This window comes from Eurytemora carolleeae, unplaced genomic scaffold (genome assembly GCF_000591075.1).
Source record: "Eurytemora carolleeae unplaced genomic scaffold, Eaff_2.0 scaffold1176, whole genome shotgun sequence".
NCBI classification, from domain to species: Eukaryota; Metazoa; Arthropoda; class Copepoda; order Calanoida; family Temoridae; genus Eurytemora; species Eurytemora carolleeae.
The window spans coordinates 46,468-64,612 of record NW_019397372.1 but is presented as its reverse complement, the minus strand read 5'-3'; the positions used below and the strand labels follow the sequence as shown (position 1 = coordinate 64,612).

The following is an 18,145-nucleotide window of genomic DNA, read 5'->3' as shown; positions in this document are numbered from 1 at the left end:
ATCAGACATTGTCATCTCTGAATATTACGCTCACAGTTTCTTTAAAATAATTTTGAACAGTTAAATATTACAATCTGTGATTACATTTGTTGCAAAATACTCTCTACATTCCTGTTCTTGTTGTTGTTATAATGTATTATGTATGCATGATGTATGATTTATTAAGACTATGTTATTGACTTAAAGACTGAAGAAATGGATAAGTTTTTATTTTAATGTATTTACAAAAAATATCTTCATCGCTATTTAAATATGTAAAATTATATTTATATTTTTCTACTTCAATGTTAAAATAAAATTAAAACTGTTATTTTTAAAAATGTTTTCAGAAATCAGAAATGACGTTTTTTCTAAAATGTGTTCGGAGAAATATTGGTCAAACCGGTTCCGTTGTTTGTTTATCCTCAACACTCTGGTTCACCAGGCAGCTATTAAACAATAATGGGATTGTTCACTATTTTCCATTTATTCTTTTATTAAAGAGGTTCTTCAAGATTTTAAAAATTCTGCTTCGTTAAAAAATTCAGTAAATCCTAAAGAAATGACTCGGATCCATTTTTTTCAAAGGAATATGCATTTATTCTTCTGTTTTAGGGGTTCTTCAATATTTTTTATTTTTTTTTCACTTAAGAACAGGGAATGTTGAAAATAAGGCATTTTTTCTTCAATCCGAAGGAAAATTTTTGCAGTTTTTTTGTGATTGTGCAGGATTTACCTTTATTTTTTATTAGTTAGAGGGATTGTAGGTTTTACATTCATTCTTTAGCCAAAGAGAAATGTTCAAGATATTACATTTATTCGTTAATTAAAGAGAATTGTTTAAGATATTACATTTATTCTTCAATTAAAGAGAATTGTTTAAGATATTACATTTATTCTTTAACTAAAGAGAATTGTTCAAGATATTACATTTATTCTTCAATTAAAGAGAATTATTTAAGATATTACATTTATTCTTCAACTAAATGGAACTGTTCCAAGATATTACATTTAGTCTTTAACAGAAAGTTGTTCAAGTTATTGCCATATATAAAAAAAAATATTATTTGAACCTATTTAATCATAAATTTAGATCAAGATCAGAAATGAATAAAAATTGGAAAGATTCCAAAAGATTTAAATAAATTTACTTCTGAAATGAGATTGTAAGGCGGATATGATTTCAGACTGAAAAACAAATTCAATACATTTTACTCAATTTGTAACATTATTCCAAAACTATAATATTAAAATTTCTTTCTAAACATAAGTTTTTTTTATTTGACTAAAGTAACACTTCATGAACACGGAACATTTGGCAAACATACTTTTTTATTTAAATCCTTTTAATTTGTACTTGCTCTCATTGGTGAACGTACTGTATGATTGTATCTGTCCTTTGCTTTTTTTTAATTGTTCCGCTATTTTTTTATTCTGTTTATTAGTTCAAATATACAGGAATGATAAAACTTCTGATGAACCATCTCATAATACAGCATTTAACTATAAAGAAGGTAACGTTTATTGCTCAGTTTTAAAGGGATTGTCGTATTAATGCCCGATTCACAACGATACGCTTTAAACCTCTAAAATTTTGCTATTTAAATTGTGAAAAATATTGTCGTTTTTCTAAAGTGCTTAATTCTGACAATTTTCCTTCCATTGTCTTTGCTGAAGAATTCCGAAATTGTTCTGTTTAGAGAAACCTCTAATGGAAATTATCAATCATATATGATAAATCTTGAATATACCATTTAATTTTAATTATTCCAGTACCGTTGTGAATTGAACACAAATGGAGGGTCATTTCAAATTATGATGCCAGTCCTTTTAAGTGGGGGGGGGGAGGGTTCTTTTTATGCAAGGGGGGATTTTTTGTTTTTTTTTGTTTTGAAAATAGTAAGATTAATACTGATAATTTCTTTAGCTGACTAACTATATTTGTTTTCTTTCAAATATTTACAAATATTGTTACAGACGAATTACCCCCGTTACCGGCCAATCCGCCGAATATACCTTCTCCTTCTCTTACTCACGCTTTTTTACTAAAACAAGCCAGGTTAGTAAACGAGCAATCAATCATTCAGTTTTTAATTAATCAATCACACTTTTTTTCTAGTCAGTTAAGTATGCAGAATTCAGTCATTCAATCTTGTGCTACTGGACTCAATATTTGATAATATATATTATGAATTCAATTAATCAAGAATATATCTTATGAAATCAGTTAATCTTGTATTTTATGAACTCAATAAAAAGATTTTGTAATTTAGGGATTAAATCAATCAATCATATAGTTTATGAAAAAAATCAGTTTAACTATATTTCATTAATTAAATCAATCAATCATATATCATTTGTTTTTATTAATCTAATCATGTATCTTGTACAACTATATAGTTTTTAATTAATTAATATTATATTTTCATTCTTTAAACTATGATTTAAAATGTTTTAATATTCTCAAATCAATCAATTACTTTATATTTCAGTTTGTTATCCATAGACTCCTCGTCAGCTCTTCTCAATAGAACCATGGAAGCTCTTTTTGATCTTAACAGGTTGGTGAAACCATATTTGAAAATGATCAATTTTTAGAAAAAAAGCAAGAATATCTTCGTTGTGAAGTGTGAATACTGTCGGAACTTATAGAATCCTTTGTTTATGTCAGAGCTTAGAATTCTTTGTTTATTTCAGAGCTTGGATTCTTTGTTTATGTCAGAGCTTAGGATCCTTTGTTTATGTCAGAGCTTAGAAATCTTTGATTTTGTCAGAGCTTAGAATCCTTTGATTATGTCAGAGCTTAGAAATCTTTGTTTATATCAGAGCTTAGAAATCTTTGTTTTTGTCAGAGCTTAGGATTCTTTGTTTATGTCAGAGCTTAGAATTCTTTGTTTATGTCAGAGCAATGAAATCTTTGTTTATGTCGGAGCTTAGAAATCTTTGTTTATGTCAGGGCTTAGAAATCTTTGTTTATGTTAGAGCTTAGAAATCTTTGTTCATGTCAGAGCTTAGAATCCTTTGTTTATGTCAGAGCTTAGGATCCTTTGTCTATGTCAAATCTGAGAAATCTTTGTTTATGTCAGAGCTTAAAAATATTTGTTTATGTCAGAGCTTAGAAATCTGTGTCTATGTCAGAGCTTAGAAATCTTTGTTTATGTCAGAGCTTAGAAATATTTGTTTATGTCAGAGCTTAGAATTCTTTGTTTGTGTCAGAGCTTAGGATCCTTTGTTTATGTCAGAGCTTAGGATTTTTTGTTTATGTCAGAGCTTAGGATCCTTTGTTTATGTCAGAGCTTAGGATTTTTTGTTTATGTTAAATTTTTTCTAGGGAGGCTTAGCATCCGTTAGAGCATGAAAACCATGCTTGGCCCCTGTTTCCACCTTTGCTGTCAATTTGTGTTGATTTCAGATCCTACTGTAAACATATGGAAGAGCTGGCAGCAATTTACGATCTTACGGCTGACAAGTTACCCTTAGCTTTTACTAGGTGAAAAACAAATTTTAAAAAGAAGAAAGAAAAAAATTTTTTTTCTTCAAATAATTTTTTTATTCAAATTCTTTTACCTATTTTTTTAGTGCTGAATTGTATAGCAAGCTAGTGGAATTAAAGCTCTCCATTAAGGAATTGTATATCATTAATAATTGCGAATTTTGATTTCAAAAAGAATGTTTTTTTTATTTTTCACACAGTTAGATGAAACTTTTACTAACCTTTGATAATCATTTTATAAACGTACCCTTTTCAAAGTTCACAGACAGTCTCTTAAAATAATAAAAAAATGTAAACATTCGATATTCTTGGATTTTTTATTTTTTTTATTTAATTAAGATATAAATTGCAGAGTGAGAGAGATGAGCTGCAGGCTCTAATATTGATGTTTGAATATTCTAAGAAATTAATGGAATCCTCAATAGAAACTTCATTTTTAGGTTGGTCATCAGAAAATATATTTTCTTGTACATCAACTTGCAAGATTTTTATAATTTTGAATATTACCCTAAAATTGATTTATTTTCCCCTATTTTTTATGAGTTCTGTTGTAAATCGGACATGACACTGTATAATTGGAGGGTTGAACTTAAAATTATGATTACAGACCATTTAACAAGATTTTAATTGTAATATTTGCAGCTGGTGCGGAACAAGCGTCCACCCACGCCTCACAGTATCTACACACTGCACAGTCCACTGTAGAAAAAGGTAGAGTGAGGCCCATAGAACTGTTGAGTAGAAAGTCCACATTTATGCAATGTAATGCATGTTTGATGTTGATATAAAGCAGTAACTTGAAAATCAACTTATTAAGGTATTTGTGGTGCAATATTTCTATATTTTCCTGCAAAAGTGTACTATACTTTTTATAAGTAATGTACTTATTATTTAAATTTTTTACCCTATACTTCGTTTTAAACTCTTAAAATTGCGATAAAGATGTGACGGACTAATATCTCCATCAAAAGATTTAAAAATTGATAAGAAATTGAATAATTCTGACCATTTTTTTGTTCAGAACTAAGACGAACCAAAAGCATAGAGATAAGCTTGCGATTAGCTGAGAAGTACCACATTGAGAATGCTGAAGGAGATGCTAAAGAACCACAAGAAAATCCACGTGTACTTGATAAAGAGTCATTTGTGGCATCTGCGCAGGAATTGAAACCAACGCCGGCCATTACTGAAAGTTCAACCGAAATCCAGGTAAAAGAACACTCTGACCCTTTTGATATAACAAAATTAGTTTATAGGGATAAATATTTTCCTTGCTACGTAATGTATGAAAGTTTCGCAGATTTTAAGCTTTCCGGCAAAAATCACTTTATTTTGTGAATTCAAGGCTCAATGTGATGGAAAAATTATTCTTCCCACAAACACATGAAATCATATAGCTCATGTTTTTCTAGATTTCACAATATGAAGAAAAAGAAGAAGACACTGATGATAAAGAGAAACGTGGAAAATTCAGTTTTCTTTTCAACAGTGATGAACAAGTGAAAATTAGTATTAAGGTGAAGAGTAATATGGAAATTTTTATTATTATGATCTTTAGAAGTGAACATATTTAAAATTTTAATTAATGTAACATTAATATTTTAAGGAAATTTAAGGCATAGTTTTTCACTTTTCTATTGGCATTGAAAGATATGTGAATAATATATTAAAATTTTGTAACTGGGGACACTCGTTTTAAAATAATTTAACATAATGCAATTTACAAAATTGGAAATTCAAAATCGACGACTAATTTAATATTGATTGATGGATGAATGTTTATTTTTAACTTCTTTTTGGATGATGTAGTGGATGGAGACTGGAGTTCAATGTAAAGCTGAAATAAAGATTTATTTCATGCAACTTTCATTTTGTAGAGGATATACCTCACATATCCGACCTAGATGAAACTGACCTACGGGTTTTTCAAAAATATTTTAAAATAGGTTAGGTTAGGTTACATACTCATTACTCAATATGTAACAAAATCAAGCAATTTCAAGCTACATGACTGTTCGATGTTTGATTTTGAACTTGTTCAGGAAGAGAATGAAGACGACATTGTGATAAGTTCAAAGACAGAAGATGAAGAGCCAGTAACTGAAGAAGAAGAAAAAGAGCATAAGGAAGATGATATAGAAAATGCCCCCTATAAAATGCCAACATATTGAGGACAATAAAATTTACAATTTCTTATATTTTTCAGAAAAATGGAGAATCGGCCAAAACCGAAAAGTTATTTTTTTAGATATGGTCGAGCATTTATAGCGTTAGAGATAGGTAAATTTTCTTTTTATCAGAAAAAAAAATTCTTAATCCCATAAATCTATTTTTTATGCCCATTGCTCAAAGTAAAAATTTACTGAGCATTTTTACTGATTTTTCTTTTCCAGAAAAAATTTCTGGTTTTGAATAAATTTTTATTTTGCGAGTTGTTCTTGATTTGATCAAAGAAAAGAAAATTTTTTATTTATGGTAATTATTACTGTGTATTAGAAGCAAACATTTTATTTTTAGGAGCTTTTGCTGGGTCCTATTTAGTTTGGCACCAGTTAAATAATGATCAGGTATCTTTCTCCTTATACTTAATGGGACTAATAAGTTACCCTCAATGTACAGCTTGGCACGTCAGATTCACGAAGTTAAAAATCCTGAGCAGAAATGTAGGAGTTTTCCCTGTTGTTTTCAGTATCTGAAAACTGATTATTTTCAACCATGGTTTCTCTACAAAAAATACTTTCGGAAATATGCAGCAGAGAGACAAAAAAGGAAATTGTCAGAATTTGTTTCTTTGTTTGTAACTATTATATATGGTTTTTAAGCTTTTATTTTGTAACACATGTGTCTGATGATCAAGTGAGTGACCATCTATCTTCTCTATTTATGGTTTCCATTAAATTGTACGTTTGTGATTCTGGTCACTTTGAATAGAGGGTTACCTGAAATATGAACATTTTTTCGACTTTGATTTTATCAAAAGAGACAATGTTTAATTTGATTTTTTTTTTAGAGAGTTCGATTAAGCATGAACTCCTGGTGTCCTCCTGTACTTGAGATGTATTACAAGATGGGAGAAATCATGGACAAAGATAACAAAATCAGGAAAATGTCAAATTTTTGTGAATTAAAAAAAAATCACTTTACTTTTAATTAAAAAAGATAACATAATCATGGAAATGACAACATGAGTTTTTTGAGAGAAAAAAAAATTCTGTAAAAGGTCTATCGTTATAATTTTAAGTGAGGGGCATACCCGATTTACAAAAGTACCCTTGAAACCTTTATCTGATCAATAATGTAAAAAATATTCTCGGTTTTGTTGGTTTAAAGGTGTTAAATTCTGAAAATTAAACCCTATCGTTTCTGTAATTTTAAGGATTTCTACATTGTTGTCCTGCAGTCGAAATACGCAAGTCACATTTATAGAGAACCACAATTAAAAATAATCAGTTTTTTAAATTATAAAAACTGATTTCTAATTTATATTTGATTAGACAAAGCTTTAGGGGGTACCGTTGTGAATATGACATACCTTTATATAATAGTGCGTCACTTGAAGGTACGTTTACAGTTCTTTATTATTTATTAAATATTGAGAATTTGACTTATTTAGAGAGTATGATCATAAAATTTGGATTCAGCAGGGAGCCATCAAAGATTCATAGTTTTTTGACAAACATAGAAAAAATTTAGTATTTCCTCAGATTCTCACTGGTTGTGTACTTTTCAGAGAAAATGCCTAGGATAGTTCGTAAACGAGTGAAAGAGTCTGAAAGGGATGTTTTGTATAATGTACAATCTTTCTTTTTCTGATTTTTTTTCGAAAAATGTCTTTTTGTTTTCTCACATTCTTTTCTGACACTTTCATTTCTATCCTTCTCTTTTCTCCACTGTCTTCCTTTATCTTCTCCTATTTTCCAATTTCCTCTCTATCTGTTTCTTAATATTTTCCGTTTTCTCTCATTTCTTTCCATTTTTTTCTTTTTTTCCATTTCCTTTCTGTTCCCCATTTCATCATCTATTTTCGATTTCACTCTTCCCTCTCCATTCAATTTCATTTTTAATCTGCCTCTTCCTCATCTGCCTCCCGTACGCCTTTTTCCCCACCTCTCTCTCTCTTTCCTTTTCCCTTTAATTTCTTCCAAGTTTTCCCTAACCTTTATAATTTTTTCGATTTCTTTCTCTCTGTTTTCAACTCTGACTTTTTTATTATTATCTAAAAGGAAATTCTTTAGTGATTCTTTCTTCATTTTATCTTTCCTCCATTTCCAGGTGTCTATATTTTCCCCTCTGTGCTGAAAGAGGGAAGACACTTCCCAGTTACATTTTTCTTTTTTACTCCCCGATTTCGCAAATACTGGGAGTGTGGGGATGGAGTGGGTAATTATCTAAAAATATAAACCATTACCAGCCTATATTTTTCTATGAATAATATACAATATACCTTTACTAGCAATGCTATTGCTGCAAAGATGCGACTGATTGATGAAAAAATTCTTGTCAGAAAAGTGGAGAAAGAAAGAGAAAATGAAAAAGTAATTCCCACCAATGAAATTTCAGACGACTCTTTGAAGGAAAAAGGTATCACTGATGATATTATTAAAATAATCGACTCAGAAGAGGATGAGGTTGAAACAGCGAAGGCTTCATCTAAGAGAATGATCAATAAAAAGATTCTGGCCAGAAAAATGAAAAAAGAAAGAGGGAATGAAAAGATGGCTCTTACTGGTGAAACTAAACAGAATTCTTCGAGGGACAAAAGTGTCAGTGATGATGTTCCGGAAATAATCGCGTCTTCAGATTCAGAAGACGACAAAAATAAATCAGTGAATGCTAATAGAAACACCCCGGCCAGAAAGGTGAAGAAGGAAAGTAATAATGAAAAAGCAAATCTTACTGATAAACCTTTGAATGGCTCTTCGAAGAAGAAAAGTATCACTGGTGCTGTTATCGAAATAGTCGCGTCAGAAGAGGATGAAAATAAAAGAGGAAAGGAAAAAGAAATGTCAAATATGGACGATGCTCCACGGAAACTCAACATGCGGCATGGAATTTATTTGACAAGTAGGAACATTTTCATTCTGATATTTAGAATCTTACAATTACATTATTGGGACTGTTGTTGTGAAATCTATTGACCATAAGAAGGGAATTTCCGATCTATTTAAACCTTTACCTATCATTAAAAGTGCTAATTCCAACCAATTCCTCCATTATGTAATCGATTTTTTAAAAAGCAAATGATTGATATCTATTCTTGATCTGAAGACGCTTTTAATGGCACCGTTGTGAACAGGGCATGCCATGTTATAAATGGCGAGTCGCTTGAAATGATGTCTACAGTAGATTCAATACCTATTTATATATACCTATGTCTACAGTAGATTCAATACCTATTTATATATACCTATGTAAACAGTAGATTCAATACCTATTTATATATACCTAGTAGATTCAATACCTATTTATATATACCTATGTCTACAGTAGATTCAATACCTATTTATATATACCTATGTAAACAGTAGATTCAATACCTATTTTGTAACACATTTCAAAGAGCCAGCCTAAATATGTCTTATGTCTTACAGTAACTCAAAACCAAAAAAAAATATTAGTATTCAGGATTTTTAGTAAGTGTAAAAGGAACTTAAAAACTATCATTCATCAGTGCTTCTGTTAATTTGTAGCTTCTAATAATCGACTCCAAATCTATATAATAAAACAAGATATTTATATATATGTTGCCTAATGCCTATAGTCGGGCCAAACGGCTGGACCGAATGGGCTGAAATAAAAAAAAATAAAAAATTCCAGGGCAACTCCGGGCCTTTAGCTAGTAATTGATATTTACTGATGATGTTATTTAAAATATAAATTTCAGATTCAGAAGATTTTGAAAAAGGCATGGAGGATTACCAAGACGGTGATGAAGCCATAGATATCCAAGACGCTGATAAAATCTCCAAAGAATATAACGAGAGCAGCGAGTTTTTAAAACCAGAAACCTACAAATCTATTCTTAACATAATCAGACTTAAAACTAGAGAAATTGTTCAAATGCAAAATTCTTCGTGATATTCTAAATATATAACAAATGATGGTAATGAGGCTGTTTTTTAAAAACTTCGATATTAATTTTATTTCAGAATTTGGCAAAAATGGGGGACAAAGTGATTGCATTAATAGACATGGACTGTTTTTATGTACAGGTAAAATGTACACCGTTGTACGTTATGTACAAGTAATTTAATATAATCAGTGGAAGGTAAATATTTGCTAACTGATGATTGATTTAATGATCGAATTATGTTTTTTTAATTGATTTATTTATTGGTGGTTTGATTCATTGATTCATATCATTCATACATTCATTAATTTATTTATTCATCCCCTTATTTGTTGGTTGGATGATTAATCGGTTAAATATTTGATTGATTTGTTGATTGATTGATTAATTGGGTTATTGATTTATTAATTCATTGATTGATGGATTGATAAATTAATTGATCAATTAGTTGATTGATTGATATTGATTAGGTTGAGAGTAGAGAGAATCCCGAATTACAGGGTAAACCAGCAGCAGTAGTACAGTACAAGGTTAATATTAATGATATCAATAATTTATTTATTTAATTATTGCTAATTACATTAATTTATTACATTAATAATTAAATAATTTAACATTAAGGAGAGTTAGATAATCTAGCCAAGAATTAATCAAGTTAAATAATCAATTAGATAATAAATAACCAAATTATTTATAAATTGGATAAAAATCATTTAGATAAATAATTAATCAAATTATTTATGAATTGAATAAAAAATTGTTCAGATAGATAATCAATCAAATATATAATCAATTAAATAATCTATTTAATAATGAATTATTTGAATAAATAAATCAACTATGTATTTAAAACAATATTTAAAAATAAATACATCGAGGTGTTCAACTTAACATAGTAAATGATATAATAGATGATCAGAAGATGAATAATTGTTTTGAAACATTTTGAATTAATGTTTGATGATTGATTAATAACTGGCTGAATTTTAGTCCTGGAAAGGGGGCGGTATTATCGCTGTAAACTATGAAGCTAGAGCTAAAGGAGTTACCAGGCAAATGAGAGGAGATGAGGTTTGTTTATTCATTTATTCATTCATTAAATCATTTATTTATTTATTTAATTGTTTATTTATTAGTTAATTTATTCATTAGATTATTTATTTACTCATTTAATCGTTTATTTATTAATTTATTTTTTCATTAGATTTTTTATTTATTCATTTATTCGTTTATTCATTCATTAAATTATCATTCATTAATTCTTCTTTTATTCATATTAAATTATTTGTTCATTTATTCATTAGATCCTTCATTTATTTATTTATTCTTTCATTAGATCATTCAAATATTCATAAATTCATAATGAGATCATTCATTTATTCATTTATTTATTCATACTCTTATTATATCATTTAATTATGAGATCATTCATAAGTTTTTTTATTTATTTATTTGTTCATATATTAGAACCTTAATTTATTCATTTATTATATTTATCCATTAAATCATTTCTTCATTCATTTATTCATCCTTTAGATTATTCATTTGTATTTATTCATTCATTACATCATTTATTTATTCATTCATTATTTCATTTGTTCATTCATACATTTATTCATTCGTAAGATCATTTATTTATTAATTTTTTCACTCATATTATTCATTTATTCATTATATCATTCATTTGTTCGTTTATTCATTAATTGTATCCATTGATATTCATTTATTCATTAGATCCTTCATTTATTTATTTATTCTTTTATTAGATCATTAACTTTTTATTAGATTCATTTATCTATTTATTTAATCATTTATTAGTTCATTCATTAATTATTTTTTATTCATTGATTCATTAGATCATCAATCCATCTATCTATCTATCTATCTATCCATCTATCCATCTATCTATCTATCCTAGGCTAGAGAGAAGTGCCCTGATATAGAGCTAGTCCGAGTACCTGAGGTTAGGGAGAAGGCTGACCTCACTAAATATAGGAACGCGGGCAGGGAGGTCATTCAGGTTCGTTTAAAATGCATAAAAGGTGTCAAGGTAGGTCATTAAGTTAGTTTTGTAGGTCAACTAGATTTGTTTAGGATATCATTCAGATATGTTTAGAAGGTCATTTAAGTTGGTTTAGTATGTCAATTTGGTTGGATTAGGAGGTCACCTAGATTTGTTTAGGAGGTCAACTAGGTTGGATAAGGAGATAAACTAGCTGGTTGAGAGATCAGCTAGGTTGGTTTATGATGTCAACTTGGTTGGTTCAGGGGGTCAACTTGGTTGGTTCAGGGGGTCAACTTGGTTGGTTTAGGAGGTTTAGGTAGTAATAAATGTGTTTTGTTCCGTGTTTTAATGAAAACAGTGAAGTAGTTGAACTTCATAGACTAAGTTAAACAGTTCAAAATGTAGTTGAACTGGTTCTCGCTATTTATAAAATGTGGTTCCAGGTTTTAGTATCATTCGGCTGTATTGTGGAGAGAGCCAGTATAGATGAGGCATACGTAGATCTAACAAGCATAGTGGAATCCAGGTGCAGACAAATTAACTCTTAAAGGGGGTTCATAAGGATCAAATATTAGAGTAAATAGATAGAGTATATGTGTACTTGAGTACACGCCGAACCAGGTAGATGTAGATTTTAAAAACATTTCTGTCAAAAAAAAGACATTTATCTGTAAAAGAAAGCACGCAGAATGCTGGTTTCTCTCAGTTTTCCTCAGAATCAGTGACTTCTACGGCAGAATATTAATTAAACTGGACACATAGCCGTTGCGAAGCAGTATGCTCAGAAACCAAAGGGATGGGGTTCCAGCAAGCTCAGACAGAAAATGGGGGGAAGGGGTTGTGGGGGGGGGCGACTATTAATCTATTACTCTAATGCTCAAATTAGTCTTGTCTTATAAAACTAAAATTTGCAATTTTTACATAAACCCATATTTTTTTAACAAATTTATGATTAAAAATTTGAGAATTTTTTAACCATAACATTGAAAATTACCAAAGTTTAACGAAAATACGTTAATGATTTTTGATAATTAATATTTCATCACTAAAATTGATTGATTTATTGATTTATTGGCTGATTGATTGATTGATTTAAACCCTGAAATGTATAGGTTCAGAAGAGGAGAGAATGTTAAACCGGAAGATCTTCAGAATACTCATATCGGAGGATCCACGGAGGACAGGGAGCAGGTAGACCCTTGGCAGGACCCCCTCCCTCATATAAATTTTGCTATGTAACATCTGGGCATAGTTTAATGTGTAGCCGCAGCGCCTGTTCCCCCCAGTCTGTTCAAAGCACTAAAAATATTATCATAATTTAACACGTTTAAACCCGGAAAAATGGAAAAATCTTCCACATTATTGATCAGATAAAGGTTTTAATGGTTCTGTTGTGAATCGGGCATTGTCATCTTTGCATGTAGGGTCACTTGAAATCGCGCTTACAGTCCCTTTAACATACTTATGTTTTTTAGTCTATTTCTGACTGGATCCAAGAGGCTGAATCTCAGAGCAACGAGGCTGATCTAAAACTAGCAATCGGTAAATCAAATTAAAGGGAGTTTACGCTGATTTTTAAGTGGGGTAGTGGTGAAAAAAAAATTTAATTATAAAATAACTTTTTTTTACTTGATCCGATGTTTCCACAAAAAATATTGGAAAAAACTATGGGAGACTTTTAGATAAAGTTCTAGTTGAAAATAGAGATAAATTATTGATGTAATAAAATTTATTTTTGATTGATCTAATGATTGATTGATTGATTGAGGTGCTCTAGTAATAAAATTTATTTTTGATTGATCTAATAATTGATTGCTTGATTGAAGTGCTCTAGTAATAAAATTTATTTTTGATTGATCTAATGATTGATTGATTAAGGTGCTAGTCTAATAGAAGAGATGAGAGCTGAAGTGTTTGCTAAAACTAAATTCAGATGTTCAGCCGGGATTGCGCACTGTAAAACTCTGGCAAAGGTAAATTTGATTCATCTGATGTTTATTTTTTATGTTTTTTATTGAAATTATTGGTTTATTCTGTAATTGGTTCATTTAATTGATTTGTTGAACCATTAATTGATTGGTAAATGGATTCATGTATTTTTGGATTGATTGGTTGGTTGATTGGTCGGTTAGTTGGTTGATTCATGATTGATTGATTAGCTGTGCTGGAAACTGAATAAACCCAACAAACAGACTGTTATCCCGCACTCACTGTTCCTTTTTTTTGATTGATTGATTAATTAATTGAGTGATTTAGTGATTGATTGATTGATTGATTGATTGATTGATTAGCTGTGCTGTGGGCTGAATAAACCCAACAAACAGACTGTTCTCCCGCACTCTTCTGTTCCTCTCCTCTACTCAACACTTAACATCACCAAGGTATAATGTTACAAGTATTAAAAATGTTACACTTTCAGATAAAAGTAAAAAAAAAATTAACGCCAATAGTCAATTTGACATAAAATCTGGTTGCCTGTAGGTACGTGGACTGGGTGGAAAACTGGGGTATATGGTGACCGATGGTTTTCAGATTCAAACTATGGGTCAGCTTGCCCAGCTTTCACACAGGTAATCATAATAATAATCTTTGCTTGTCTGTTGGTTGTCTGTTTCTTTGTGTTCAAAAAACGTCAAAGCGGCTGGGCCGATTGGGCCCAAATGCTTTATGGTAACTCACATGACAGGAAAGATTTATGGACCATCAAAATTGTAAAAGAATTTGGAATGATTAAAATTGGCCCGACTTTCCGAGGAACAGATAAAAGCTAAGATTGTTAATAGGAACCAACCCTTACTTTTAAGTTGTTCATTGTATTCCTTTTTGTTGTTCACATTTTCAAATGTTTAAATTGCTTTAAAAAATTAAAAAAAAAAACACTTGACCTAAGTCTCTTTTTTTTAGAGACCTGTTGGCTAAGTTCGATGAAAAAACTGCTTCCTGGCTTCATCTGCTCGGTAGAGGTAAAATAAATAAAGTCTATGGATATGTCTATTGCTTATAGGGACTGTAGTGAGTGTAGACCTAATTTCGACTCACAACGGTCCCATATGAACTGTGTCTGATTAAGATTCAAGAATGAATGAGATACCTATGCTTTTCTCATTAAAAATCGTTATTTTTTAATTGATGTTTCTCTATAAACGTGACTTAGATGGATGTTATTGTTGGATGAAATTGTCAGAATTAAACACTTCTCAAAGTAGAAAACGATGATATATTCTACATTATTGATCAGATAAAGGTTTAAATGGTAAATGTGGTTGTGAATGGGGTATGAACATTTTTAGATGAAGGGTCATTGAAAAAGAAACTTTGATTATTTAAGGGTTTGATAATGAACCTGTGAAAGAACGTGAACTTCCCAAATCTATCGGATGTAGTAAAAACTTCCGAGGTCCTGATGTCTTGGACACCAAGGTGAAATAACTAAAACTTGATCTTGATCTTGATCTTGATCTTGATCCGTATATTGATCTTTACCTTGACTTTGACTTTAATCTCTTGATCTTGATCCGTATATTGATCTTAACCTTGACTTTGACTTTAATCTCTTGATCTTGACCATGATTTTGATCTTGACTATGATGCTGTAGGAAAAGGTCCAGCTACGACTCCGGAATTTGGTTGAAGAGCTGGCTGAGAGATTAGAGGTGGACAAGGAAGAACATTGTAGGATTGCTAAAGGACTAACCGTAGGTATAAAAACACATTGACGGGGAAAAGAATATTCATCAATTTTTTTTTGGGTAAGTCTTTCAAATACGTTAGTTGAATTCCTATTTTTGAGTCCACATGCCTAAAAACTTAATCATAAGTGCTCGTAAGAAAGTTAATAGATTTAAACATTGTTTAATGAAATAACTTTTTCTTGATATTAACATTTTTTAAGAGTATTTGTTTTGCTTTTTGGATTTTATTGAAAAGATTGGCGGTTTTTATTAATTCCAAATCTTTCAGGATGTAATTTGGAGAACCAGGGATACATTTCTAGGGCTGGCCAAATCAGCTCTTATAATTTAGAGAGTCTTTACAGGTGATTTTTTTTTAATAATTAAATGATTGTGTACCGAGCAGAAATGTTAATTGAAAAATCGAAGACGACTTTACAGCTGTCCTGGACCAATAAAACAGACTAACAAGCCCCCTTAAACAAAATTTGTATGTACAAAATATTAAATTGAAAAGTTATTTTGACATTCTAAAACTTTTCGGACACTTTAAATATCCCTAGATGTCAGACCAATTCTTGTGTGCTTAATATTATAATTTTATACAGCGTTTAATCAATGAAACGTTTATTCCTTTTTCTTTTTATCAAATCTTATTTTTGCAATAATAATAACTACTTCCAGGACTGGACTAGCCTTGTTAAGTAAGCTGAACACAGCTGACATAAACGGAAGTGCCTGGACTCCTAAACTTCATAATATCAGCATATCCGCCAGGTACAAAATATGTCCGCCATTTTGTTTTCAATCACTTTGCAAGTCACGCGTTTTATTTTAATTTCGGCCATTTCTTCTTCAATTGAGCATTGTTTTAGCTTTCTCGAATAATTGATAAGTTTTTAAAAGAATTCCAAATTATCGTTACTATCATTTTAATAATTTATTGTCGCAGTAAGTTTGAGGATATGCGAGCTATTGGTACAAGAGCAATCACTAGTTTCTTCAAAAAGCAACCAGAGTTGGATCAATCTAAGGCAGGGGTCGGTTGTTTTGATTTTTTATTATTCATCTGAATTTTACACACAGGGACGGTTGTTTTAAATTATCATAATTCAAAAGAGAGGTCATAGCTCAATACTAGCTTAGTACTAACTAAGAGGACTGTTAAAAACATTAAAACATGATGAATTCTATCAATTTCCTTCATTATGTCTGCTGCAAAAATACGCACTCTTAAAGAGAATCGCATTTAAAAATGGTCAATTTTTGGTTGAAAAAAATAACTGAGACAAAGTTACATGTGAAAAGTTACATAAAATTACATAAATAAATAAATAAAACAGTCACCCTTCATAGAACTATGACTTACTGTTATTTAGTGAAAATTAGATTTTTCATAGAAAATCTTAAAGTTCATTAAACTTATGCAACCAATGGAGCTTAATTCTATAATTAAAATCCGGCTTCATTATGATTTAACACAGAAATTAGTTAGTGTCATGGCGACAAATACGCCCCTTTATTCAAAAAGAATGATAAACCCGAACATCATTTTAAATTTTAAAAATTTGAGAAGTAAAAATCTTAAAACCGTTCTGATCTTCAGGATATATTTGAATCATTCCTTGACGAGTCTTCAGACTTCTGTGATCCTACTGAGGAAACTCAGGATGAGCTTGGTCATGATTCCATTCATGGATCAGACTTTCCAATTGAAGTCTCTGTCTCTGATCTTGAAGACAATGATTCTTTTCCATGCGATAAATCTGAAAAATCTGAATCCAATTTTCAGATATCAAATCATAAACATCCAGCTGCTAGTTTAACCCCTTTGACCTCTAAAACCCCAGAAGCTTCTAAATCTCTTAGTTCTGCCAACGGTCCTGAACCAGGCAAATCATTTTTCAGGTGGAAAATGCAGCAAATGAAGGAACAGAAGGAAAAGGAAGAACTGGCCAGAAATCAGTATATAAAAATGGAAAATAAATTGACCGCATGTGATGCTACTATGAATAAGACTACTCCAATAGTTAATGATACTACTCTAATAGTTACAGAGACTATTCCTATAGCTAAAGATAGTATTGTAAATGCTACTCCTGCACCTGCGTATGGTCCTGAACCGGGGAAATCATTTTTTAAATGGAAAATGCAACAAATGAAAGAACAAGAGGAAAGAGAAGAACTAGCAAGAAGGCTGAAAGAAGAGGAAGAAAGGTTGGAGAGAGGGGAACCTGAAAAGTCGATTAGCGAAGAAATGCCGGATGAAAGAAATTCAAAAAAAGGAACATATTTTCATAAGATATAAAAATTTATTTTTTTATGGTTAAAATCTATTTTTATCCAATTTAACATTTTTTACGATTAACAGCTAGCAATACTGAAATAGTATCAATCACTTTCTGAAAATCAAAAGTGTCCTTTTATCCATTTTTTAACCAGAAATGAGAACTGTGGTATCTGCAGTACCTGGAGTAGCGCCTGGAAGAGTACTTAGAGATCCAGGAATAGACTTGGCAGAGCTAATTCCAAGCCTGGAGAACTTAGACCCAGATATTATACAAATATTACCATTCAATTTAAGGTACAATCAAGACTTATCATGAGAAAAATAACAAGTCCAACCAATCCCCACAATGCTATTCCGAATATTAAATCTGAAGCGTGTATTAGATTTTAAAACCTTAAGAAGAAAAAAAAATTATTTTTATGTAAATTAAAAGGATTTACTATATTTCATCCAACGTTTCTATCATCGATTTTTAGGCTAGTATTCATTCATATTTATTCAAACTAGGGTTTTAGAGCGCTTCGCGCCCATCTTCTATTTCAACTTTCAATTGTGGCTGTATCTGTGAGCATCTTCTCTTTGTACAGTATAAAACAAAAACAAAAAAAGTTTGCGGATTTTTTGTAGGTGTTTCCCA

General features: G+C 30.4%; 3 protein-coding genes across 6 annotated transcripts in view; all 3 read left to right on the top strand.

Annotated features, from left to right (window-relative positions):
- Nucleotides 1–333: 333 nt before the first annotated feature.
- On the top strand, nt 334–5,683 carry LOC111713825 (uncharacterized). Of its 2 annotated transcripts, XM_023488775.1 has the most exons (11): nt 334–424; nt 1,438–1,493; nt 1,957–2,038; nt 2,472–2,540; nt 3,392–3,469; nt 3,559–3,604; nt 3,825–3,912; nt 4,115–4,183; nt 4,494–4,681; nt 4,885–4,989; nt 5,515–5,683. In XM_023488775.1, the coding sequence occupies exons 1-11, from the start codon at nt 339–341 to the stop codon at nt 5,641–5,643; spliced, it is 996 nt and encodes a 331-aa protein (XP_023344543.1). In that variant the 5' UTR covers nt 334–338; the 3' UTR covers nt 5,644–5,683. The 2 variants fall into 2 exon arrangements, with proteins under 2 accessions (XP_023344543.1, XP_023344544.1); XM_023488776.1 differs by lacking the exon at nt 3,559–3,604 and having other exon boundaries at nt 3,812–3,912.
- Nucleotides 5,665–9,623, top strand: LOC111713824 (uncharacterized). Its single transcript, XM_023488774.1, has 7 exons — nt 5,665–5,752; nt 5,990–6,039; nt 6,483–6,574; nt 6,979–7,031; nt 7,203–7,248; nt 7,926–8,536; nt 9,357–9,623. The coding sequence occupies exons 1-7, from the start codon at nt 5,683–5,685 to the stop codon at nt 9,548–9,550; spliced, it is 1,116 nt and encodes a 371-aa protein (XP_023344542.1). The 5' UTR covers nt 5,665–5,682; the 3' UTR covers nt 9,551–9,623.
- The window catches only part of LOC111713821 (DNA polymerase eta), a 10,493-nt gene continuing 1,948 nt past the window's right edge, over nt 9,601–18,145 (top strand). For 2 of the 3 annotated variants that reach the window (XM_023488771.1, XM_023488770.1), the window contains exons 1-18: nt 9,601–9,684; nt 10,013–10,072; nt 10,533–10,613; nt 11,461–11,562; nt 11,991–12,073; nt 12,660–12,738; nt 13,023–13,089; nt 13,426–13,520; nt 13,839–13,928; nt 14,029–14,117; nt 14,452–14,510; nt 14,876–14,967; nt 15,144–15,246; nt 15,508–15,583; nt 15,903–15,995; nt 16,171–16,252; nt 16,825–17,503; nt 17,685–17,802. In XM_023488771.1, the coding sequence (XP_023344539.1) occupies nt 9,634–9,684; nt 10,013–10,072; nt 10,533–10,613; nt 11,461–11,562; nt 11,991–12,073; nt 12,660–12,738; nt 13,023–13,089; nt 13,426–13,520; nt 13,839–13,928; nt 14,029–14,117; nt 14,452–14,510; nt 14,876–14,967; nt 15,144–15,246; nt 15,508–15,583; nt 15,903–15,995; nt 16,171–16,252; nt 16,825–17,503; nt 17,685–17,802 (2,099 nt within the window). In that variant the 5' untranslated portion in view covers nt 9,601–9,633. Of the gene's footprint in view, nt 9,685–10,012; nt 10,073–10,532; nt 10,614–11,460; nt 11,563–11,990; nt 12,074–12,659; nt 12,739–13,022; nt 13,090–13,425; nt 13,521–13,838; nt 13,929–14,028; nt 14,118–14,451; nt 14,511–14,875; nt 14,968–15,143; nt 15,247–15,507; nt 15,584–15,902; nt 15,996–16,170; nt 16,253–16,824; nt 17,504–17,682; nt 17,803–18,145 lie in introns of those variants that run through there. The other variant, XM_023488772.1, reaches the window with a different exon arrangement.